This window comes from Symphalangus syndactylus, chromosome X (assembly GCF_028878055.3).
Source record: "Symphalangus syndactylus isolate Jambi chromosome X, NHGRI_mSymSyn1-v2.1_pri, whole genome shotgun sequence".
In the NCBI taxonomy this organism is placed as follows: Eukaryota; Metazoa; Chordata; class Mammalia; order Primates; family Hylobatidae; genus Symphalangus; species Symphalangus syndactylus.
This window is the reverse complement of record NC_072447.2, coordinates 33547106-33573989: the sequence shown is the minus strand read 5'-3', so window position 1 is coordinate 33573989 and position 26884 is coordinate 33547106. Positions and strand designations below refer to the sequence as shown.

At 43.7% G+C, this 26884-nt stretch overlaps 1 protein-coding gene across 3 annotated transcripts in view; it reads left to right on the top strand.

Moving 5' to 3' along the window:
• MAP3K15 (mitogen-activated protein kinase kinase kinase 15) overlaps window positions 1-26884 on the top strand; it is a 154527-nt gene that overhangs the window by 44423 nt on the left and 83220 nt on the right. For all 3 annotated transcript variants that reach the window (XM_063634965.1, XM_055267563.2, XM_063634966.1), the window contains 3 exons: window positions 4556-4749; window positions 8775-8943; window positions 12220-12326. In XM_063634965.1, the coding sequence (XP_063491035.1) occupies window positions 4556-4749; window positions 8775-8943; window positions 12220-12326 (470 nt within the window). The remainder of the gene's footprint in view (window positions 1-4555; window positions 4750-8774; window positions 8944-12219; window positions 12327-26884) is intronic.

The window sequence follows — 26884 nt, the reverse complement described above, 5'->3', positions numbered from 1 at the left end:
CTGTTGTACTTTTCAACTTCAGAATTCCTACCCCCCACCCTTTTTTTTGGTAATTTATCTTCTGTATTTGAGATACTGTCATAATACCTTACTTTTATTCTTTAAGTATGGTTTCCCTTAGTTCTTCGAACATATTTGTAATATCTGCTTTCAAGTCATTGTCTGCTACATTTAATATCTGGGTCCTTTCAAAGGCAGTTAGCATTGCCTACTGTTTTTCCCATATGTGGATCACACTGTCCTGTCTCTGCATGTTTTGTATTTTTTGTTGAAAACTGGACATTTCAGATAATACATTGTAGAAACTCCAGATACTGATCTTTCTCCCTTCTGCCTCTGGGGCATGTTGTTTTTGTTGTTCACTTGTTTATTTGTTTCATGACTTGACTAGTTCAGTGAAGTCTATTTTTCTGCAATGTGCAGCCTCTGATGTCACTTCTTAAAGGGCACACTCTTAGGCGTGCGCACAGTTATTCTGACTCTTGTATCCTCACCCAGGAATGACAGTAGTTGCAGCTAGGCTCTCTTTGACTATCTGTTTCCCTGATCTCCCTGTTAAGTTTCTGACTAATCTTCTGTATTGGTCTTAAACAACTGGTATTACACTCAGTTGTTAGTCTCCCTCCTTAGCTGATTGTTCTATTGTTTTTGACAATACCTTGAGGCATAATTGTTCCACAGTTTGATACAATTACAGTTTTGCAGGAATAGTCCTTAAATCTAATCCCTAAGGCTTGCTCTGACCTCAGGAAGGTTCCTCCTAGCTGTCTCTTTCCCAGTTCTCTCTGTTAAACTTCTAGCTGGTCTACCCTTTACTTATTCGTATCACAGAGCTACCAGCCTTCTCTTCATTGCCAGCCTCCAAAATCTCCATGATGTTTTGTACAGCACTCATGAGCTTGAACTTCCCCATGGCACATTCCGCATGAAGTCACTCTCCTTGTGAAGAGCTGCAGTTCTTACAGCCTGCCTTTCCCCTGGTTAGAGCTCTGCACCACTGCTGTGGAGATGGCAGTGGAAACAGCAGTCTGCTTCTCTTGGGGTGACACTCTGCTCTGTGAGTGGGGTGCTGGGTAGGGGCAACAGCCTCTCGTCTTCTCAGCTTGCCTCTCTTGGCATAGAACCTTCATTCTGTGAGGGAGCTGGGGCAGGGACAATCAAGTTTCAGCATTCTTGGCCTGTTTTTTTGTTTGTTTCTTTGTTTTTGTTTTGTTTTGAGATGGAGTCTTGCTCTGTTGCCCAGGTTGGAGTGCAGTGGTACGATCTCCGTTCACTGCAACCTCTGTTTCCCGGGTTTAAGCAATTCTCCTGCCTCAACCTCCCAAGTAGCTGGGATTACAGGCGCTTGCCACCATGCCTGGCTAATTTTTGTATTTTTGGTAGAGAGGGGGTTTCACCATGTTGGCCAGGCTGGTCTCGAACTCCTGACCTTGTGATCCGCCCACCTCGGCCTCCCAAAGTGCTGGGATTACAGGTGTGAGCCACTGCGCCCAGTCTCTTGGCCTGTTTTGCCTAGGGTAGAGCTTCCACCCTACAGGTGTAGGCTGGGTAGAGCAAGGGAGCCCTGGTCATCTTGACCACACTTGCCTGGAATAGAGCTTCTACAATATCAGGCTGTGAGGGATAAGAATGCTGGTGGCCTGGTCTTCTAAGGAGAAACAGTGACTCTGGACCAGGGACAAGAGGGAGCCCTTTTGTCATGGCCACACCTACTTAGAGTAGAACTTCAGTCACTCTGGGCTGGGTATGGGGGCGGGGGAGCAGTTTATGGCCCAAATGCTGCAGAATCTTACTGTTACTACCAAGATTTAGATTTTCTTGAATAAAATGTTTTTCCATTTGCTACATGCCCTCAGGACAACTTATAGAGACTGTAAATGAGGGGTGTTCAATCTTTTGGCTTTGCTGGGCCACATTGGAGGAAGAAGAATTGTTTGGGCCACATGTAAAATACACTAACAATAGCTGATGAGCTATTAAAAAAAGTTTGTAAATGTCATAATGTTTTAAGAAAGTTTACAAATTTATGTTGGGCCACATTCAAAGCCATCCTGGGCCATATGTGGTCCATGGGCCACGGTTGGACAAGCTTGCTTTAAATGGTTGTTTAAAAAGAATTTTCATCAGTTATGGTTGTCTTTCCGGGGATAGGATCTGGGAAGCTCCTTAAACTTCCAGTCCAGCTTTAACTTTTTGAAAATAACAAACGACGTTTCTTCAAAGGTATTTTTCCTTCTAAACCTCACTGATCCACACAGTCCTTTTCTCCCTCTGTCTGAACTAGGAAGTCTTTGACCATAAAGTCAACCAATTTCAGGTGTGTATTAGTCCATTTTCATACTGCTGTAAAGAACTGTCCAAGACTGGGTAATTTGTAAAGGAAACAGGTTTAATTCACTCACGGTTCAGCATGGCTGGGGAGGCCTCAGGAAATTTACAGTCATGGTGCAAGGGGGAGCCGGGGGCAAGATACCTTCTTCACAAGGTGGCAGGAAGGAGAAGTGCCTAGCGAAGGAGGAAGAGCCCCTTATAAAACCATCGGGTCTCATGAGAACTCACTCACTATCACAAGAACAGCATGGGGGAAACCACCCCTGATGATCCAGTTACCTCCACCTGGTCTCTACCTTGACACGTGGGGATTATGGGGATTACAATTCAAGATGAGATTTGGGTAGGGACACAAAGCCTAACCATATCAAGGTGGAAGAAAGAAAGTTGAACTTTTGAATATGTAAATGGCATTTAATTTAGTCTAGGAACATGGCTTTCTTGGCATGGATGAGGGAGAAATTTACCTCTAACTTACCAAAACCTTAATGCTGAGTGATTTGAGTCTCTTTAAGAACTTGAAAGTATTACAAGGCCAGGTGCAGTGGCTCACAGCTGTAATCCTAACCCTTTGGGAGGCCAAGGCAGGAGGATCGCTTGAGCCCAGGAGTTTGAGACTGCAGTGAGCTATGATTGCGCCACCGCACTGCAGCCTGGGTGACAGAGCAAGACCTTGTCTCAAAAAAAAAAAAAAAAAAAGTACCACGGGGAGCAAAGAGTCTTTGTTCCTGTGGGGTAGGCAATTCCTAGTGGTTGTGAAGAAGTAGATAGGAGCCTGCTACCCCACTTATCACACACACATATACCTGAATTTTTACCCTTTCTACTTACAACACTGGTATTTGTGGGTTTTTGTTTTGTTTTGTTTTGTTTTGTTTTGTTTTTGATGTAGTCTCGCTCTGTCGCCCAGGCTGGAGGGCAGTGGTGCGATCTAGGCTCAATGCAACCTCCACCTCCTGGGTTCAAGTGATTCTCCTGCCTCAGCCTCCTGAGTAGCTGGGACTACAGGCATGTGCTACCACACCCGGTTAATTTTTTTTTTTTTTAAGTAGAGATGGGGTTTCACCATGTCGGCCAGGCTGGTCTCAAACTCCTGACCTCAAATGATCCACTCGCCTCTGCCTTCCAAATTGCTGGGATTACAGGCGTGAGCCACCGCGCCTGGCCAGTATTTGTGTTTTGACAGGCTTAATACCAATAGCTGGTACCCACAAGGATGGTCTCCAGCTGCTGCTTTGCAGCAGGATGTAAGTATTCTCAGAAAACCAACCCTATTTTCAGGGATAATAGAATATCAGAAGCTTTGTCTAAGACAACGTTGACTCACCACCTGTTTCTGTATGTCCTGGGAGCTAAGAATGGTTCTTACATTTTTTAATGGTTGAAAAATATCAAAATAAGATGATGATTTCAGGACATGTAAAAATATGAAATGTAGGCCAGATATGGTGGCTCAAGCCTTTAATCTCAGCACTTTGGGAGGTTGAGGTGGGCGGATTGTTTGAGCCCAGGAGTTTGAGACCAGCCTGGGCAACATGGCAAAACCCCAATTTCTACAAAATAATAGAAATATTAGCTGAGCTTGGTGGCATACACCTGTAGTCCCAGCTACTAGGGAGGCTGAGGTGGGAGGATTGCTTGAGCCTGGGAGGTTGAGGCTGCAGTGAGCCATGTTCGCGCCACTGCACTCCAGTCTGGGTGACAGAGCAAGACCCTGTCTCAAAAAGCAGAAGAGATCTGAGACTCATTATATTAATATATGCTTCCTACAAAACAATTTTTATTCCACAAAGTTTATAATAGCTCACCTATAGTTAAATGATCAAATAATATGCCTTTTTCATCTATGCTGAAAGAAAAAACAATATGCCATGTTGCAATCCTTGCTTATCAGGAGGTTCATGTTCCCTCTGGTTTTGGGTACATAAAATGAAACAATGTGATTTCTGAGATTTAAAACCCTAAAATTTCTGCCAATGAAGTTCAGAGATACATACAGATCAGTTCAGTATTTGAAACCAAATTTTTGTAATATATCTACATGGTAGAGCTTTTGAAATCAAGCGGTTTCCTGTTTTGTGCCTAATAGATCCATAGTCGTATTGAACGAATTGTTTTCATGCTCAGGTATTTTCTCCGTGCCTGTCCCACCAGGCCCCACCTGCCCAGAGCCTACACTTCCACATCAGTTACTTTCTGGAACATCTTTGTTTCTTTTTTCCAGGCATCCAGTGGAAATTATTATTTCATCCCATACATCGTGACACCGTGTGCTGATTATTTTTGCTGCGAGAGTGATGCCCAGAGACGAGCCTCCGAGTACATGCAGCCCAACTGGGACAACATCCTGGGCCCGCTGTGCATGCCTTTGGTGGACAGGTTCATTAGCCTCCTTAAGGACATCCACGTGACCTCATGGTAATTCCCATCTGCCACCAGTAACCCCTGGAGACACACCAAGATGTCCCCCTTTCTTTCAGGGAAGCGGTACACCTTCAGATGACCAGAGTTGCTGGAGAATCCACTATTGTCCCTTACTGGCTCACTTAGCTGGGCCACTGAAATGAAGCCAAAAGAGAATAGAACTGGAGTTAAGAAGTTGGGATTGAGCCTGTGTCTGGCCCTGACTCCCTGTTTGATCTTGACATGTAACTTCTCTTCTCTCTGACTGTTCTCTCTCTTCTAGATAAGACAACTTATAGGAAGTTGTCAGTGATTTTTTTTTTTTTAATGATCTCTTTCAGCTCTGAGATCCTGTGTTTCAAGATGATTTCTGAGCATGACTTTACACTTGCGTGGCTGTTGGGGCTCTTCAAATATCTCAGCAAGGTCATTCTGACCTTACGCTCTCGTGCTTTAAAAACCTTTGTGCGTTGAGTGGAGCTGCAGCTATCCTCAGGATGTGCTGTGCTGTGTTCTCTTTAGATTTAGGTTAGGTGAGGTGAAATATGCAGAAGTGAATACGTTTAGATTGGAATCTTGGCTTAGGTGATTCCTACCTGTGTAGCACTGAAATAGTCAGCTCACCTATTGGAGCCTCAGTGCTCAAGAAACCATACCTTCAGATGTTATTATTGTGAAAGTAAAAGACCGAAAAATTCTTCTTCTTAACCAAAGGATCCAGTTATTTTGCTTGCAGCCAATTTAAAGGATTTATTCCCGTAAGTTGTGTCACAAGGAGAAGGATTTGTCCTTCCAAAACAAATGAAAATCCCAAATACTGGCAGAGCTGACCTGAAATGAAATGTAGAGGACCTCCTGTCACACTGTCGCTCAAATAGTGGCACCCTGAACTGCGGAGTGTTCTATTGTAGTATTGGTATGAGGGACACACTTGTTAATGGTCTCCTTTTCTATCCCGTCACCTCTTCTCTGGATGCAGACCTTCTTCTACAGACTTTAATGGAAAAGGAGATTGGAAACCTAAACATGTGTGACCGCATGCCAACATAGAGAGCAAATGGGGGACATTTTGTGGCACATTCGTGGAAAACCTCATGCAGTCATGCCTTGCTAACTATTGTCTGATTGCAAAACAAACACTTGAGTGAAGTTTTATAGAAAGCTCTCCCAATACCATATTTTCAGGTCTGACAAGGAGGTAGACTGGCTAGATCTGCCAGATGATTTAGGTCTTTGCAAGACATGGATTCAAGTTTGTTTGTCACTCAGCGTGTGTATGTATCAGTAGGCACACAACTGTTGTGATTTCATTTAATTTCAAAGGGCTTGAAATACCTATCGGTGGATTCCACCCTATGAACTGGCAGTGTCTGGCAAGAGTTAGTAAGAGGAGAAGTGGTGCTTATAGTTTAAAACATCTGTAACACAGATGGAAAGGAAGTTTTGAGCTCAAGCGCCAGCTCTGATAGATCTATAAAGTCTATTTTGAGTCCTGTGCTGGAATGGCTTGGAACCCATTTCCAAGTGCTCATTGATCAGCAACATCTTCCTTGGTTACAGGGGCAGAAATGGCTGCATGCTTATTACATATCTGATGTCCCCAAGCCATACTCAAACCAGTGTTTAATTTACCTAAAAGGTGCTGTTCTTCTTAGGTTTCTTAGTTTATTAAAATTATTTTTCAGAATTACCCTTGAAAAATAAGGCTGAAGTATAACTTTTTACTTATCGGGCTAACCTAATAACACTTTAATAGCTTCAGTGCCTTTATAGTCCACCAAATGGGCAATGGCTGGCATCCAACTTAATGACTCATTCAATTAGTGACAGAATTTTAAACACTGGCAGAATCTGCTAATTTTGTTCATTATTGGGATGATGGCAATTAACAAATAAGGAAACAGAAAACTAAAGCAATGCATTGATATTTTTCTATCAGAACCCCTGCTGTGTGTGTCACTTCATTCTTGGAGGTTAATGGAGGTCCTCTTGTGAGCATTGGACCAGGTTATGTACTGTATGTACACATATTTGGCATTGTTTTGTAATTATTAAAAGTAGGCACCATTTGTTCTTATCCTATCTCATGTTGTTTTTCTCTCTCTGAAGACTATTATTAAATTTAGCTTACTCTCTTTTTAATGAACAGCCTAATTTTACACTCTGCAGTTAGACCATTTCGGCTTCGTTTTGTGTGTGTGTGTGTGTGTGTGTGTGTGTGTGTGTGTGTGTTTTAGACTGAGTCTCACTCTGTCAGCCAGGCTGGAGTGCAGCTGTGCGATCTCAGTTCACTGCAACCTCTGCCTTCTGGGTTCAAGCGATTCTCCTGCCTCAACCTCCCAAGTAGGTGGGATTACAGGCGCCCACCACCACCACGCCCAGCTAGTTTTTGTATTTTTAGTAGAGATGGGGTTTCACCACGTTAGCCAGGCTGGTCTTGAACTCCTAAGCTCAGGTGATCCTCTTGCCTTGGCCTCCAAAAGTGCTGAGATTATAGGCCTGAGCCACTACGCCTGGCCCCATTTCAGCTTCTTAATGGGACGACAGTATTACTGTTGGGCAGTGTCCCACCTCCACTTAAAAATTCCTATGTAAAATAGACAAGATATTTTAAATCAATCTATGGTTGTTGTAACTCAACTTCTGTATACTAATTTAGGTCATTTTTCAAGGTTTTAAACCAAATACCAGATAATAGCATTGGCTCTTCAAGAGACTGTGGTGATATTCTAGTCTGAATTTAACTGCTTTAAGTGTTTTTGAGCTTCCTCGCGCTTATCTAGGTGCTCACCTGAAGGAAGTTTTGTGTTTTCCATTAGAAAACCATTCTCGGGTCCAGGCATGGTGGCTCATGCCTGTAATCCCAGCACTTTGGAAGGCCGAGGCAGGTGGATCACTTGAGTCCAGGAGTTTGAGACCAGCCTGGCCAACATGGTGAAACCCCATCTCTGGCTGGGTGCGGTAGCTCACGCCTGTAATCCCAGCACTTTGGGAGGCTGAAGCAGGCGGATCACGAGGTCAGGAGATCGAGACCATCCTGGCTAACATGGTGAAACCCCATCTCTACTAAAAATACAAAAATTTAACTGGGCATGGTGGCGGGCGCCTATGGTCCCAGCTACTCAGGAGGCTGAGGCAAGAGAATGGCGTGAACCTGGGAGGCGGAGCTTGCAGTGAGCGGAGATTGTGCCACTGCACTCCAGCCTGGGCGAAAGTGTGAGACTCCGTCTTAAGAAAAAGAAAAAAAAAAAAAAAGAAAGAAACCCCGTCTCTAATAGAAATACAAAAATTAGCCAGGTGTGGTGGCATATGCCTATAGTCCCAGCTACTTGGGAGGCTGAGGCAGGAGAATCACTGGAACCAGGGAGGTGGAGGTTGCAGTGAGCTGAGATTGCGCCACTGCACTCCAGCCTGGGCGACAGAGGCAGACTCCTTCTCAAAAAAAAAAAAGAACATTCTGACCATTCAATATGGTGAGGAGGAGAGCAAGGCTGTCCATAAGTTTCCAGGCATGACCTCTGTGCGTCCCATCTTGTATTGCTCAGGGACACAACACCAGTTTCCAGCCCTCACCTCAATTGGGGAAAGCTTCATGACTACTAATGAGAGACACCTGATAGAGAAATTCATTTGAAAGGCCTTCTCACGTATGTTTCATGGGTTTTGGAGCTCCGTTTGGCTTTGTTACTAGTGGTGAAAATAAATACACAAGGAAGGTACCTTCTCGCCCTCTATATGTTTGAAAACGCCAGAGACAGTGGGTTTGGTTGGCAGCAAGTTCTGTGTGTTGTCCGAGTGCAGATGGGAGTCACCTTTGAAAGTATCTTCAAGGTTGAATGAACTGGTTTTTATTTGTCATTCATTGGTCTATAAAATGTGAATAAGTAGCATCTCCTGTTTGCTGGTGCAGGGAGGCTCAGGTCTGGGCCGAGGTCCCTATGTGTTAGCCTAAGTCACGTCAGTGAGAACCATTTTGGGCACAAGACAGTCCTGGGTGCATGTAGATGTGACTGGAGGTTTTTGTGTTTTTCTTTCTATAGTGTTTATTACAAAGAAACCTTGTTAAATGACATCCGGAAAGCCAGAGAGAAATACCAAGGTGAGGAACTGGCAAAGGAGCTAGCTCGGATCAAGCTCCGCATGGATAATACTGAGGTTCTGACCTCAGACATCATCATTAACTTACTCCTGTCCTACCGTGATATCCAGGTATGAAATCCACCTAGCCGAGGCTCATGTATGCTACGTTCTTCCTTGGCTTGAGGAACTTCTTGTGAAGTATTTGTATACTCAGTATGTGGTGAGGTAGCTGGGTTTTGTTTTTCTTTTTTGTTTTTGTTTTCTTTTTTGAGACAGAGTTTTGCTCTTGTTGCCCAGGCTGGAGTGCAATGGTGCGATCTCGGCTCACTGCAACCTCAGCCTCCCGGGTTCAAGCTATTCTCCTGCCTCAGCCTCCTGAGTAGCTGTGATTACAGGCATGCACCACCATGCCCGGATAATTTTGTATTTTCAGTAGAGATGGGGTTTCACCATGTTGATCAGGCTGGTCTCAAACTCCTGACCTCAGGTGATCCACCCGCCTCGGCCTTCCAAAGTGCTGGGATTACAGGCATGAGCCACTGTGCCCGGCCAGAGGTGGCCACTTTATAGACAAATGGTACGTGGCTAGGTCATAGGTCATCCAGCTTATCTGTTGTGGTGGAAATTTTGGAGAAGGTTTTGTCACATTGGGGCTGGTGTGACCACTCCAACAAGAAGAGATGTCATAAACAGGACTGTTTGGCAGGAGGCGCCAAGAATTTAAGTTTATATGAACTTTACGCTAGGCATTGTTCCAAGCCCTTTGACAAACCCGAATTCATTTAATCCTCTTAACAACTCTATATGGGATGTGTATACTCTGATTATCCCCATTTTACACATGAGGAAACTGAGGCACAGAGCGGTTAAGTAACTTGCCCAAGGTCACACAGCAGTTCGTTAGGTCAGGATTCAGACTGAGACTGACTGGCTCCATTGTCCTTGTTCCTAACCCCTCTGCTGTGCAACTTCTTTTAGGCTTTTGTCACTTCCTCCTTTGTTTACCACCATACATCAGTGACAGGGAGAACAGGAGTAGCAGAAACACATTTAGGACCCAGGGAATGTAGATGTTTATTCTGAGACAAGCATCAGAAGCTACTGGAGAGTTCTGAGACTGGGCTTTTGGTCTGTGGTTCCGTGAAGGAAATTGAGCATTTCCTCCCTCCAAGTTGAATGCCATTGAGCCATCTCTGAGGATGTCTTGCCTTCCTTCCCTTTGGAAGAACACAGGGTCATGTACCTTACTCACAGAATTCCACAAAGCCATGTTGAGAGTTGTTGGCTAGAAGTCTTTAAATTGAAGTGATGGAGGCGTCCATTTATGACCTGCACCAAAACAGAGTCAACTAGTAAGGAACTCCTGCCCCTAGTGATAAACAGATGCAGCTAGCTGATTTTATTTTATTTCTGTTTTTCAGAAAAAAAATTTTTTTAAGACGGAGTCTTGCTCTGTCGCCCAGGCTGGAGTGCAGTGGTGTGATCTCAGCTCACTGCAACCTCCGACTCCCAGGTTCAAGCAATTCTTCTGCCTCAGCCTCCAGAGTAGCTGGGATTACAGGTGCCTGCTACTTTGCCTGGCCAATTTTTTTTTATTTTTGGTAGGGATGGGGTTTCACCATGTTGGGCAGGCTGGTCTCGAACTCCTGACCTCAGGTGATCCATCTGCCTCGGCCTCCCAGGGTGCTGGGATTACAGGCGTGAGCCACCGTGCCTGGCCAGCTAGCTGATTTTAATAGCAGTTGCTACTAGGGATGATGATAATGATTAGGTCATGTCTCCCAGGACAAGAACATGGGAATGGCTTTTCTTGAAGCCTTTCTTCCCTTGAGCTGCTTCTTTTTGTCCTTCCCTTCATGTATCCCTTCTTTTCATAATCTTCCATTCATGCTCAAAGGTGGGCCAAGAGGTTCTTGGAATTACCCTGCCTTCTCCCTCCTGGGGCAGCAGCATCAAGGCGCAGAGCCACAGGACAGGCATGGCATTTCAGTGGGAAGCCCTGTTCTGCTGACCATGGCTAGCTGTCAGCAAGTTGGCCAGTTCCAACGATTCTAAGCCTGGCTGAAAGAGTAACAGGTGGCACTGCTAAGAGGGGACTTGGCTGAGACAAGCATGGTCGCAATTTTTCCCCAGGTAATTATGCAGAGTTTAGAGCAGTGGTTCTCAACCCAAGAACTTTTTTGGCAGCGTCTGGAGACATTTTCAGTTGTAAAAACTAAGTGTGTGTATGTGGGGCATGAGGGGGGTGGTGTGCTGTGGCTTCCAGTGGGTCAAGGCCAGCATCCTGCAGTGCCCAGGACAGCTCCCACAACCGAGAATTATGGTCCAGAAATGTCACTAGTCCCAAGATTGAGAAACACTAGTTTATGTATTTGATTCTGGCAAAATAGGAAGGACGGGAATCTATGTGCTTTGACTGGAAGTTTGCTTGTGTGTATTTGTCCAGCTCACTTTAACACACATCTCTCCTGATACTGTTTTTTTTTTTTTTTTTTTTTTTTTTTTGAGACAGAGTCTTGCTCTGTTGCCCAGGCTGGAGTGCAGTGGCGCGATCTCGGCTCACTGCAAGCTCCGCCTCCCGGGTTCACTCCATTCTCCTGCCTCAGCCTCTCCGAGTAGCTGGGACTACAGGCGCCCGCCACCACGCCCGGCTAATTTTTTGTATTTTTAGTAGAGACGGGGTTTCACCGTGGTCTCGATCTCCTGACCTCGTGATCCGCCCGCCTCGGCCTCCCAAAGTGCTGGGATTACAAGCGTGAGCCACCGCGCCCGGCCTCTGATACTGTTTTTTTATTTTGTTTTTGATTTTGAGACAGACGGAGTCTTGCTCTGTTGCCCAGGCTGGAATGCAATGGCACAATCTCGGCTCACTGCAACCTCCGCCTCTCAGGTTCAATCAATTCTCCTGCCTCAGCCTCTCGAGTAGCTGGGATTCCAGGCACCCACCACCATGCCCAGCTATATTTTGTATTTTTAGTAGAGACAGGGTTTCACCATGTTGGCCAGGCTAGTCTCAAACTCCTGACTTCAAGTGATCCACCCACCTCGGCCTCCCAAAGTGCTGGGATTACAGGTGTGAGCCACCACACCCGGCCTCTGCTGATGCTGTTAACTCTCCTACACTCAGCTGTTTCCTGGCTGCTGGGCCCCTTTACTTTTGTTGCCTTTGGATGCTTCATGCCCTTTGATAGCAGGGATTCCTTCTCTGTTCTTCTCTCTCTCATCCATCTTATTTTCTGGTCTTTTTCCCTCCTATTAAAGGCTACAAGTAACTTCACTAAATGTCCTTTGTAAGGAAGGGCCTGTCTTTAAGTGCTGAGGCTGTCTCATGTTTATAACAATTCAGAAAAATCAGTGAAGAGCTGTGTTTCCTCTCTTGCTCACTTTGGGACCTCTTGCCAACAGGACTATGATGCGATGGTGAAGCTGGTAGAAACACTGGAGATGCTGCCTACGTGTGATTTGGCTGATCAGCATAACATTAAATTCCACTATGCGTTTGCACTGAATAGGTAAGAATGATAATGTATGTGCAGGGTTTTGAAACATGCCACCCGTTGAATTCTGCTTCCTTCTTTCATTCAACATCGAGTATGAGCCAGGTCACGTGCTGAATGCCAAGGTTATGAAGATAGACAAGGCCCAGTCTTTGTCCTCAGGGACTTCGTATTTGGAATACACATTTTAGGTGTGAGATTGAACACATCAATCCCCCCTAATAGCTTATGACGGCAGCAAAACAGGCACCCCCGGCTTCATGTATCTTGTAACACATACGAAGTCACATCTCTTTTTTAAATCAGGGTAAAATTTGCAATCAGCGAAATGCACAGATCTTAAGTATATCATTTGTGTTTGATAATTGGCTGTACACATGGAAACAACACTCCCATCAAAAAAGAAAACGGTTCTATCACCCCAGAAGTTCCCTTGTGCTCCTTTGCAGGCAATCCTTCACCCCTCCATAGGTGACCACTGTTACAGCCTCTGTCTTCATAGATGAGTTTGGCTTGTCCTTGAACTTCACATAAATGGAATCACACAGTGTGCACTCTTTTGTGTCATTCATTGTCATGTTTGCGAGATTCATCTATGCCGTCGTGTGTATTAGTGGTTTGTTCATTCTCATTGCCATCACATAGTCCTTTGTATAAGTATGCCACAGTTATCTGTTTTACTTGCTGATGGGCCTCTAGGTTGTTTGCAGTTTGGGGGTACTGAGAACAGCGCTGCTATGGACATTGTTGTACATGCTTTTTCTACACATATGGATACATTTCTCAGGTATATAGCGTGTTCTTGTAGTAGACATCGGCAAACAATGGTAGGATTCTGATTCCTTTTTGGGAGGAAGCTTCATGGTCTCTGTGGAAATGCGCCTACTCTCTCCCTAGCAGCCTTTAAACCCAGCATCCCAAGGATGCATTGTTGTGAATGAAGGCCAGTCTTCATTAAGCCTGATAGTCTTGTAACTTTGTTCCCCCAACATAGTAAGCTCCATTCTTATTTATATTTACCTGTGCTTGATTAATAACCATTAAATGAGCCATCACTTCTGAGGTTCTTGGGAGAGTGCCTGGCACACTGTAAGTGCTGTAAAAAATTGGTTTGTTAGATAAAAACTATAAGGGCCTTTTAAGTTACTCATCACTAAGCCTTTTTCCCAGACACAGTAGAGGTAACTGTTGTCAGACAGAGAATGAAATAATAGATTGCCATTTTCTCAAAATAACAAAAGAGTAAAACAAGATTTGAAATGGAAAATTGGGGCCGGCCGCAGTGGCTCATGCCTGTAATCCCAGCACTTTGGGAGGCCGAGGTGGGCAGATCACTTGAGCTCAGGAGTTCAAGACCAGCCTGGGCAACATGGCAAAACCCTGTCTCTACAAAAAAAAAAAAATTAGCCAGGCATGATGGCTTGTGCTTGTAGTCTCAGCTACTCAGGAGGCTAAGGTAGGAGGCTTGCTGGATCCTGGGACGTTGATGCTGTAGTGAGCCATGATTGCACCATTGCACTCCAGCCTGGGTGACAGAATGGAGACCCTGTTTCAAAAAAAAAAAAAAAGAAAAAAAGACATAGAAAATTGGTATTTAGGAGAAACAGGTATAGCAGGATGAGGTGATCCTGAGATGAATACGTTTCCCGTTTGGAAGCAGAATGGCTGGGATTGCACACCAGAGAGCCACCTTTCTCTTTGATGGGTCTTTTCCTTCTAGTCTGATTATCTCCTATTAGACAGTGGCTCTGTTTAATAGGGCCAGATGGGGTCCTCAACACTGAGAACCTCATTTTCTCCAACAAACTAAGGATTTTCTATAGGACTGCAATACTTGCTTCATTTACACATGTAATCTGATCCTGAATTTCACATTTTTGCTTTAGGCTTAACTTGGCCAGCCGTCAACATAGTAGGAGTTTGCATTACACATTGAGCATCTCTAATCTGAAAATCTGAATTCCAAAGTGCTCCTAAATCCAAAACTTTTTGATGCTCCAAGGAAATGCTCATTGGAGCATTTTTTATTTCAAATTAGGGATGCTCAACTCGTAAGTATAATGTAAACATTCCAAAATCTGAAATACTGCAAATCCAAAGCACTTCTGGTCCCAAGCCTTTTGGATAAGAGATACCCAATTGGTATATATAGTTTTGAGGGAGTTTATGGCATTACTTTGTGTCTGTAAAGGGGAAAATGGTGATGGACAAGAAATGAGTTTTCCTGCATTAAAGTTGACCTTTAGCTCTCAGGAAGTGGAGCAAATCATGGCCAGAAATGAGTTACTGAAGGTTGGCAGTAATGGATGACTTTTGACCCTCAGATGTCAAGGGCTCCCTGTTAGTGGGAAAGCTGGCTCAAGCCGGTCAGCTTTCCCTGATACCTTCCACTCCACTGCGCTCGGAAGCCCATTCAAAGCTACTTTAAATTTCCACTGAGCAGTTAAACTGCTTGCTGCTTGATGGCATGGAATATTTTATGAGTGATTTGTATTTGCTGTTGCTTTTACAAATGGGACTTTATTAGATATGTGAATGTAGTCAGAATATTCTGACCAGGGATCCAGCCAGTGAGCTGGATGGTCTAGAAGAAGAAAATCAGAATCAAAGTCCCAGATTAAAAACAAAATAGAACTTGCCAGTCTCAGAATAGAAGGCACGTGCTCACATTCTACTTCCAGCATCTTTGGATTGAGACTACCAACTCTGGCAAAATTTACCTCTTTGAATTACTCAGCAAGTGGCAGGGCAGTTGGATGTGTGACACACTGATTGGAATATCTGATATGTCATTCTGTAAATAAGGGGAGTGCTAGATGAGGATGCTTTGCAGACCCTAGAAATGTGTGCAGGGGACATTAGATGAACGTGACTGAATCCAGCCCACACCAGAGGGGCTGCATGCTTGTTCCAGAACCTACTGTATTTGCCTGAGCCTTAGTCTCTGAGCTTCCCAGCCAAGAGGGCAGAGTGAGCTCGTCATCTCTACAGTAGCCACGAGCCCTCCTTTTGTCTCTTCTGTTGATGCTCACTGTTTGATCTCACTGTCTTAATTTCCATATGGATATAAGTAGCATTCTTTATGACATGTTTGTCAAATGTAGAAAAATGATGACATCTTCCCACTTTTCTAATGCATTGTCTCCAGGCACCTAAAAGCATCTTGTGAAAGAAGGATACATACTTGTTGCTTTTCTAGTGAAGAGAACCACAAAATCTGCCAACTTAAAAGGAATCATTTAGTCCAAATCCTTTGTTTTGGAGAGGAGAAAGAAACAAAGAAAAAGGCAAGGGCCCAAAATATAACACCTGGTCAATAAGAGATCTGGAACCAGAACTCCCTCCCTAATGTTAGCACAGCACACTGCATATACTACTACTTTTTTTTTTTTTTTTTTTTTTTTTTTTTTCCCTGAGACGCGCTCACTCTGTTGCCCAGGCTGGAGTGCAATGGCATAATCTCGGCTCACTGCAACCTTCGCCTCCTGGGTTCAAGCAATTCTGCTGCCTCAGCCCCCTGAGTAGCTGGGATTACAGGCGTGTGCCACCATGCCCAGCTAATTTTTGTATGTTTTAGTAGAGACAGGGTTTCACCATGTTGTTCAGGCTGGTCTCCAACTCCTTACCTCGTGATCCTCCTGCCTCGGCCTCCCAAAGTGCTGGGATTACAGGCATGAGCCACTGCGCCCGGCCTTGGTTTGGTGTTTATTGTAGCAAAAAAATACATATAAAATTTACCATCTTAACCACTTTTAAGCATATAGTTCAGTACTGTTAAATATGTTCACATATGGTGAAATGGGGCTCTAGAAGTTTTCATTTTGTAAATCTGAAACTATGCACACATTCATTAAACAGCTGCCTGTTGCTCCCTTCCCCAGTCCCTAGCCACCACCATTCTCCTGTTTCTCCAGGTACCTCATATAAGTGAAATCGTACAGCACTACTGTCCAATCTTTTGGCTTCCCTGGGCCACATTGGAAAAAGAATTGTCTTGGACCATACATAAAATACACTAACCATTGCTGATGAGCTAAAAAAAAAAAAAAAAAAAAAAAAAAAAAAAAAAAAAAAAAATTGCAAAAAAACCTCATAATGTTTTAAGAAAGTTTACGCATTTGTGTTGGGCTGCATTCAAAGCCATCCTGGACCACATGGGCCGTGGGTTGAACAACCTTGTACAGGGTTTGTGTCTCTCTGACTGCTTTATTTCACTTAGTGTAATGTCCTCAAGGTTCATTCATGGTTGTAGCATGTGTCAGAACTTCCTTTTCAAGGCTGAATAATCCATTATATGTACAGACCACATTTTGTTTATCCATTCATCTGTTGATGGACATTTAGGTTACCTCTTGAGTATTGTGGATAGTGCTACTATGAACATAGTGTGCAAATATTTCTTCTAGACCTTGCTTTCAATTCTTTTGGATATATGCCCAGAAGTAAAATTGTTGGATCATACGATAGTCTTATTTTTAATTTTTTTCTTTTTCTTTTTCTTTCTTTCTTTTTTTTCTTTTCTTTTTTCTTTTTGAGACAGAATCCTGCTCTGTCGCCCAGGCTGGAGTGCAGTGGCACCATCTTGGCTCACTGCAACCTCCGCCTCCCAGGTTCAAGTGATTCTCCTGCTTCAGCCACCTGAGTAGCTGGGAGTACAGGTGTGCACCACCACACCTGGCTAATTTTTTTTGGTAGAGATGGGATTTTGCCATCTTTCCTAGGCTGGTCTTGAACCCCTGACCTCAAGTGATCCACCTATCTCAGCCTCCCAAAGTGCTGAGATTACAGGCATGAGCCACCATGCCTGGCATATTTTTAATTTTTTGAGGAATCTGCAAATTGTTTTCCGTCGTGCCTGCACCATTTACATCCCACCAGCGGTGTACGGTTTCTGCAGTCCTTGCCAACACTTATTTTCTGTTTTCCTTTTGTATTAGCCGTCCTAATGGGTATAAGATGATAGCCTATTGTAGTTTCAATGGACGTTTCTCTGATTAGTGATACTGAGCATCTTTTCATCTGCTTGTTGGCCATTTGTATATTATCTTTGAAGAAAGGTGTATTCAAGTTCTTTGCCCATTTTTTAAAAGGTTATTTGATTTTTTTGTTGTTGAGCTGTAGGAGGGGTTTTTTTTTTTTTTTTTTTTTTATATATATTCTGGCTGTTGACTCCTGATCAAATATACAATTTGTAACTTTTCCTATATTGTATAGGTTGACTTTTCACTCTGTTGATTGTATCCTTTGATGCCCAAAAGTTTTTAAGTTTGATGTCTCATTTATCTGATCTTTTTTTTCGAAACTCTGTTGCCGAGGCTGGAGTACAGTGGCGTGATTTCCGCTCACGGCAACCTCTACCTCCTGGGTTCAAGCAATTCTCCTGCCTCAGCCTCCCGAGTAGCTGGGATTACAGGCACCCACCACCACGCCCAGCTAATTTTTGTATTTTTAGTAGAGATGGGGTTTCTCCCTGTTGGCAAGGCTGGTCTCGAACTCCTGACATCAAGTAATCCACCTGCCTCGGCCGTCCAAAGTGCCAGGGTTACAGGCCTGAGCCACCGCACCCAGCCGGATGTCTCATTTATCTAATCCTGCTTTGTTGCCTGTGCTTTCAGTGTCATACCCACGAAATCCTTGCCACATGTATACTTTTTATAACAAAAAGTCAGTTGTATTTTTTTTCTTGATAAATGAACCATCTTATCTTCTGAGCAGTGGCCTTGCCAATAATACATGTTATCTTTTAAAAAAAAATTACTTACTTTGAGTAATATTTGAGGGCTCTGTCTTCATTCCTCCTCACTGGCCTCCTTGAGCCCATGATATCTTCCTTTTCTGTTTCCTTCTTCAGTTCCCTCCTTTTTGTCCTTCCTCCTTTATTTACTAACTTATTTCTGTGTCAGTAGAAGGGCTGTGTGTAAAGGAAGAGGGTTCATGAGGGGTGACTGAAGTAAACAGGTGATTTTTTTTAAAATCACGTTTTCAAGTCCAACAGAGCTTAAAGGTAAAATAAAAATAAAAAATTACACGTGTATATTTCTCTCTCACACACACCTGAACTTATACAAACAGGTGAATTTGATTCAAATGAATTTCACTGCAGTGTTCTGGGTTGATTTTGGCAATGCTGCCATTATTCAGAATATTATGGCATCAGTCAGAGAGGAATTTTTTTCTTTGGAATTGCCAGCTTGCTTTATTTTTTTCGTCTCCTCTCCCTTTTCTCCTGTCCTCTTCTCCTCCTCTCCTCTGTTGCCCAGGCTAGAGTGCAGTGGTGTGATGATGGCTCATTGCAACCTTGACTTTCTGGGCTCAAGTGATCTTCCCGCCTCAGCCTCCTAAGTAGCTGGGACCATGGGCACATGCCACCATGCCCAGCTAATTTGGAATTGCTAGTTTTCAAGGCACATAGGAAATCAATATCATTCCAATGGTTTCTGATGACAGATTTGGGTTCCAGTTCCTGCGTCTGTACTTCAGTGTTATGGCCGTGGTCAAGTAACTTAACCTCCTGAAACGCTGGTGTCCCCATTTATAAAATGTGATACTGACATCTACCATGTAGTATCACTTGGAGTGCTCCTGGCATGAAGCAGGTGCTTGGCTATTGCTCTTACTATTACTGTGTAGCTTGATCACCCATATTTTTTCTACCAGGTTTGAGGGAGAACTTTTGACCATTTCCAAATACCAAAACTACTAGCAAAATACAGAGATTGCCACCACAGACAATATTTAAAATAACATACCTTTGGCTTTGAAAAAAAATTCTTAAGAGAAATTTATAGAAGTGCTGTTAGCATAAGAACATTGTTCGAATAAGTATCTGGCCCTCTGAGATGACTATTTTGCATGGGACAGGGTTTATATGAATATAGGTATTTGTAGAAAAAAGGGATCGTTTGGTAAATTCAAAGTTTATTGATTTAGAGTGGGTTTCTTCACCTTGGCACTATTGATATTTGGAGCTGGATAACTCTCTGTCATGGGAGCTGTCCTATGTATAGTAAGATGTTTAGCAACATCCCTCGTCTTTACCCACTAGATGCCAATAGCACTCCCCCTGCACCTCGTCCAATGTAACAACCAAAAATGTCTCTAGACATTGACAAATGTTCTATAGGGGACAAAAATCCCTTCTGGTTGAGACCACTGATTTACAGGGAGGCATTTGAGGTATAGAAAAAGCGCACACTTTGACATTTGCATCACCAGCAATATGATGTTGTCAAGCTAATTAAACTCCTTCAGCCTGAATTTGTTCATCTGTAAACCAGGATGGTGATGCCTAAATAAGATATGCCATATGCAAATGACTGCACGGCCCCTGGCAGCTAGAAGGCAGTTCATAAAAGTTTGATATCTCCTCCATTTATCCCTCATTTACACTTCTTAATTCTAATTGGGAGATAACCTAGTGTTACATAAAAAGATTACAGAGTCAACAGGGCAAGTTGTCAAGTGGCTTAGTCTGTAGGAATTATGGTTGCTTAAAGTAGACAAGAAAAACTGCTTGTAATGTGGCCAAAAAGTGGCCCAGAGCTCTTAACCGGCTGTTGGTCACCCAGAGAGCATTCAACTTGGGGAATGGTTTGAGAAATACTCCAAAACCGCTCTGCTGTTTACAACCCACAAAACTGTGGACTGGACTGCTATGAAAAAAAAGTAGAATGGTGGGAATTAATTTGAGGCTTTAAAAACCAAATAATATCATAAGTAAAATATTAGCATAGTGCCTGGTGCCTAGATAATGCTGGATGAATGTTAATTGCCCTTCTATTTCCCACCAGAGAATTCCAACCACCAGTGTTAGGTCATCTCCAATGATAGTCTGAACTGAAAACAATGTTATGACCAAGTTTTCTATCAGCCTAAGAAAATGCAACACCGAGAGAGCTAAGACTAATGAATACAATGCGTGAAGGACTTTCAAATAAAATTTTTTCCTACCTGACATCAAATTTTTCATCAATGAGATTTAAGAACACAGTTCCTTATGTTTTTCTCGTGCATAATTTTTTTTCGTTGGAGGGGGGAACTTCCTCCAGTGGTTTAAGGTATTTTTTCCCCATAACAGTAAAGTCAAATATAGGAGACTTTGTTTTAACGTAACATATCTTTGTGACTGGGCATCCAGAAAATTGGTTAACACTGTTAACAGCCCTGCTACTTGCTCACTTAATTGTTTTGAGGCTCATGGTAGCATGTATTGCAGTTACCAGCCTCAGATATCAGTGGAGGACATAAGGACTGGGAATTTACTTGTAATACATTTTGACATGCAGGGTAAGCCATTAATTATTAACCATTCCTGAGGAAAATCCTGACCCATGTAAGTTGCTACCAGGGCCTCCTCTTGGCACTCTGAATCAATCGCATGTGGACATTTCCTGTTAGCTGCATTCTGAAGTCCTGGTTGCCACGTTGAATCAGGAAGACCAAACTGGAAGTTCAGGAGACACTAACCCTGGAAAAGCTGCCCTCTCGCTCACTGCCTGAGGATTTCAAACAAATGAGAAAAGCCACAGTTCCACTTAGGAAGCATTGACTTTCCTGTAGATTCAGCCTCCTACACCTTAGAGCGGATGTTGAGAGACTTCACATGCGTTCATCCCCGTCGCTGTTGTCCTTGAGATAAGGACATTGATAAAGAGAAAGTGGGAGACATCCTTTCAGATTTTCGTGGATGAGTTTCTAAAGAGACAGAAGGGCCACTAAATCAACCCTATATAACCCCCTTCTAAATTCAGGATGGCAATTTACATTTTACTTTAGATGAAATATTATTAGTAAGTGAGTTTGGATAATGCTTCACTTAAGATTCAGAACAGTTGTGTTTCAGTGTGTGTGAACACTTTGTAGTATATCACAGCTCTTATTTCAGCAATGCAGGGAGGATACATTTATGCCTGTGTTGAAGGACTTGTAAAGAAAGGACTTTGTGTTGTAGGAAAAGTGTTGGTTTGAGAGTTAGGCAGCCTGTATTCTATCCCAGTTCTCCTACTAACCAGCTGGGTATCTGTGGGCAAGTCACTTTACTTCCCAGGAATTAGTAGAAATGGACATACAAAAGATAAGAAATAAAAAGGGCCAAGCACAGTGGCTTGCACCTGTAATCCCAGCAACTCCTGAGGCCAGGAGTCTGAGACCAGCCTGAGCAACATAGCAAGACCCCGTCTCTACAAAACAAAATTTAAAAATTAGCTGGTATGGTGGTGTACAACTATAGTCCCAGCTACTCAGGAGACTGAGGCAGGAGTAGCGCATGAGCTCTGGAGGTCAAGGCTGCAGTGAGCTATGATTGTACCACTGCGTTCCAGCCTGGGCGACAGAGCTAGGCCCTGTCTCAATCAATAAATCATTAAGTTTAAAAAATAAATTACCTAATTAATTTTTAAATTATATAATTTGTTTAAAAAAAGGAAGGGAAGGCTGTATAGGCTGAGTACCAGTTCCAGTTCAGGGTGTCTCTTTAGTTGTACTCCAGGTGCCAGATTATAAGTTCACCCGATGCCACCCCGTGTATTTCAGTGGTTGATGTTTGACAAGACCGGAGGTTAAGATGGGCTCTGACTACAGTGAACAGTCCAGTTTAGCCTGACTGAAGGGTTTGTTTAGGTGATAGGGAGAAATAGATGGCTGAGGAGGGAGGTTGGCCCCAGGGGTTAAGGACCTTGACTGATAAGCTAAGGAATTTGGATTTTGTTCTATAATCCCTAGGGAGTAATTACTGAAGGTTTTGTAAACAGGGGACTGACATGAGTCAGGTTACGACTCCACCACTATCTGCGTGGCCTTAGGCAGGTCACCAAACTTTCCTAGACCTAGACCCTGTAGTCATCTTTTTTAAAGAGAGAGAGAGAGTGATTTGGACCAGATGATTTTGAATATTGCTCTCCTTTCAAAAGTTCTGAGTCTATAACTTGAAGCATCATTTTATTAGTTGAATGATTAGAGACAGATCCTTTAAGACCTTGCTTTATGATGGATTCTTTATCCTATCATCGATCTGTCTCAGTTCTATTTGTTGTTGTAAACTCAGTTATGTCACTGTTCCCAGGGAGAGGAAAACCTGCTGTGTGTGCTTTCTCACCTTGCTTCCTAGTAACACGTTATAATAAAGGAGTTTTTGCTTAAACAAAAAAAGATTTTGTTACAACACAGGTTAAGTGAACTAAAAGGCATACGTACAATTTATTTCACTGCCAAATGCCAAATTTTCCTCAAATTATTTGCCCGCTACCTCAGCTAGTCTCTGCCTAGTTTTGTTGCTGTTGCTGGCCGATTAATTTTTAATTAATTAATTAATTTATTTATTTATTTATTTTTGAGATGGAGTTTTGCTCTTGTCGCCCAGGCTGGCGTACAATGGCGCGATCTCAGCTCACTGCAATCTCTGCCTCCCGGGTTTGAGCAATTCTCCTGCTTCAGCCTCCCGAGTAGCTGGGACTACAGGCACCTGACACCACGCCTGGCTAATTTTTGTATTTTTAGTAGAGATGGGCTTTCACTATGTTGGCCAGGCTGGTCTCGAACTCCTCTCAGGTGATCTACCCACCTCAGCCTCCCAAAGTGCTGGGATTACAGACGTGAGCCACTACACCTGGCCTTTGGCCGATTAATTTTAAAAGCAATTTTAGTTTGATATTTCCATTACTAATTTTTTTTTTTTTTTTTTTTTGAGACAGAGTCTCACTCTGTCGCCCAGGTCGGAGTGCAGTGGTGTGATCTCAGCTCACTGCAACCTCTGCCTCCTCGGTTCAAGCGATTCTCCTGCCTCAGCCCCCCGAGTAGCTGAAATTACAGACGTCTGCCACCAAACTGGCTAATTTTTCTACTTTTAGTGGAGACGAGGTTTCACCATGTTGGCCAGGCTGGTCTTGAACTCCTGGCCTCAAGTGATCCACCCACCTCAGCCTCCCAAAATTCTGGGATTACAGGCATGAGCCACTATGACTGGCCCCTAATTTTTCTTAATAAGAACTTTTAATATATGTCTGGAGTCATAATCTAGGTCTGCCCCCACCCCAAAACAGCCCCTGAGATAAGAATTTGGGGGCAGATAGTTTATTTGGGAGGTGAGCCTAGGAAGTTTCATAAGGGAGACAGGGAAAAGAAGAAAAGCAGTAGAGGGTATATTAATGAGCAGATGACCACTGTGTGGGAAACTGAGGCCCTATAGTGTTGAGGAGTTTGGGGAGGCTCTATAGAACATTCTCTATAGAACAATATATAGAGTTGTCTCACCCAATGGATGAGGAAGCTGGGGACCTATCCAGTAACTCAGCCATCACTGGTTGAGGGCTGCCCTGGGGGTGGGACACTCCCAGGGGTGGTGGGGAGAGGGAGAATGGCAGTGGCACTAGGGACCCATCAAGCCTACAGGTGAGTGCCAATGGGATGCAATCAGGCCATTGTGTGTCTTTGGCACCTACTGCCCTTGTGGGAGTTGATGTTGTTTTAAATCTCTAATGCCTTCTTTTTCTGATCAACTGTTTTTCTTGAAATATCAATTTCTGGGGAGCTTCTGAGTCTTACTGTGTTCTATTTTGTACAGAATTCTGGGGAGAATTTAATTTTAGTTTATTGTAGTTTGTTCTGCTCTGCAGAAGACGCCAGGAATGATCTAAAATATGTACCCTTTGAGATCTGTTACCAGAGGTATTGATGCCATAGTTGCCTGGCTACTGTATTGAAGATTTTTCCTTGAGATGTTTCTTTATTCAAAAGTGGTTCTATTTTTTTAATGCATGGTTGAGCGGCCAACGAATATCGTTCTGAGCAGGCAGAAAAGTTTTAGTGGCATATCTCTGGATTTTGCACACGTAGATTTGGCTTCTCCTCACAGCAGCTCAGGAGAGTCACTGCAGAGAGAGAACTCTCCTGTGATCCCTTCCTTTAAGAACAGATGGCAATCTTGGCTCTGCCATCAAGCCAAAGGAAACCAGTGATAACCATCAGAGGACCTGTATGAGATGAGAAAATTCCTTTGAAAAATGACCTAGACGCTTACTCTTAGCAGCACATCAGAATAGGTCTCGTGGTGATCTTAGGTGACATGCACTAAATATTAACAGCAATGCCACTTTTCTTGAGGTTTTAAAGAATAGTTGCTCAGCAAGTCAGATGAAAGGAAGTTCTGACCAGTAGCCAGCCCTTGGGGGATTATTCATGGATGGCAGGAATGTGCAGAAAAGGATTCAGGAGACATGAAGGAACTATCCATGTGCTAGTTTTCCTGTGCAGTTGGGGGTGTGAGGATGGCCCGGTAAGTGGAGCACATTTATGGAAAAATAGCTATTCCTTCGGTATTTGGGGAAGGCTTCTTGGGAGGAGCTAGAATCTGGAAAGCCATTTGGAGTGACATATGAAACCTGGAGAATAGCTCCTGAGTCCTTTGGAGTAGAAAGTTCCTTGATTAGGCAGAGCCTTTGAGAAACTTGGCATAAGAGGAATAGAAATGACTCCATGTGGCCTGGCCTGTCCCTCCCGGTTTGCTCCTCTCTAGCTGCCCTCATCCACCTTCAGTCTTAGGGCAGCAGGCTGTTCTCAGCTGTGGATGTTAGCCTATGCTGTTCCCCTGCCTAGAATACTCGTTCCCTCATTGCTTACCTGACTGAAGCCGATGATCCTTCAGGGTCTAGTTTCAGTGTGTCTTTCTGAGAAAAGCTGATGTTGCAAAGAATACCAAGTCTGGAAAGGATGTTCCTATTGTTACTCATTCTCATAGCGCTTGCTATTTCCCTTCATAGCACTCAGTTTCTGTGTTTACTTGTTTAATACCTATCATCCCTCCTGCTGTACTATAAGCCTGAGGGGGGCAGGGGCCATGGTGTATACTAGGCCACGATATAGCCAGTGTCTAGGAACATTGTGCCACCCACAGAGTAGGCACTCAGTAAAGATTTGTTGAATGGGGTCGGGTGTGGTGGCTCATGCCTGTCATCCCAGCACTTTGGGAGGTCGAGGCAGGCAGATCACTTGAGGTCAGGAATTTGAGACCAGCCTGGTCTACATGGTAAAACCCCGTTTCTACTAAAAATACAAAAATTAGCCAGGCATGGTGGCACATGCCTGTAATCCCAGCTACTCAGAAGGCTGAGGCATGAGAATCACTTGAACCTGGGAGGCGGAAGTTGCATTGAGCTGAGATTATGTCACTGCACTCCAGTCTGGGTGACAGAGCGAGACTCCATCTCAAAAAAAAAAAAAAAAAAAAAGGCCAGGCACAGTGGCTCATGCCTGTCATCCCAGCACTTTGGGAGGTTGAGGCAGGTGGATCACTTGAGGTCAGGAGTTTGAGACCAGCCTGGCCAACATGGTGAAACCCCGTCTCTACTAAAAATATAAAAAATTACCCAGGTGTGGTGGTGCATGCCTGTAATCCCATGCCCTGTAATCCCTTGGGAGGCTGAGGCAGGAGAATCAACTGAACCAGGGAAGTGGAGGTTGCAGTGAGCCGAGATTGTGTCACTGCACTCCAGCCTGGGCAACAGAGAGTCCATCTCAAAATAATAATAAAATAAAATAAAAGCCAGGCATGGTAGTACATGCCTGTAGTCCCAGCTACTTGGGAGGCTGAGGCAGGAGAATCACTTGAACCCAGGAGGCAGAGGTTGCAGGGAGTCGAGATCGCACCACTGCACTCCAACCTGGGCGACAGAGTGCGACTCTGCCTCAAAAAAAAAAAAAAAAAAAAAAAAAAAAAATTGTTGAATAGGTAAGTGAACGAAGAAGTGACTAATGATCAACTGTGGTATAGTATTAGAAGAGAGCCACATAATGAGTGTCTGGGTGCTACAGTTAATTTAAAGTTTGGTAGTAGAAAGTAAACGTATTGCATTTTCTTTATTTATATGTGAGTCTGTGCTTAAAAACAAAAACATCCAAGTCAGACATACTTATTATATACAGAAAAATATAAAAACATAATTACTGTTGATACCACTACCCAAAGATAACCATTGAAGTAGGGTATGGCCCAAAGCAGGGAATGCAGAAAAGTAGAGGGGTCCACATGGGCTAGGTCAGGGTCAGTGGTGATGGAAGTCTTCCTAGCGTGAGATCCCTGGTGTCTGCTAAAAAAGGGATTTGATAAAAACTCAGAGGGGAACAGATCTTCCTGACCGAGGGAACCCCTGCCGCCTCGGTGGTGTTGACTTGTATATTAGGCTAGTGTAACTGTTGTAACAGACAGCCCCACAATTTCAGTGACTTCACATGATGAAAGTTTCTTTTCACTCATGCACTATTCCATTGTGGATGTATCCTGGCTGGGCAGTCTCTTTTTCAGGTGATTTCTTGGTGAACTCAGTCTCCTTGCATCCTGAGGCTCTGCCCTCTCCTGGATCCTCAGATCTGCTTTCAGCCAGATGATAGGAAAACAGCATGGTGACTTGTTAGAGAGGTTTGGTGTCTGTGTTTGGAACAGCTTTGCTGAGATGTGATTCACATACCATACAATTAACCCATTTTGGCCGGATGCAGTGGCTCACACCTGTAATCCCAGCACTTTGCGGGGCCAAGGCGGGCGGATGGCTTGAGCTCAGGAGTTTGAGACTAGCTTGGGCAAC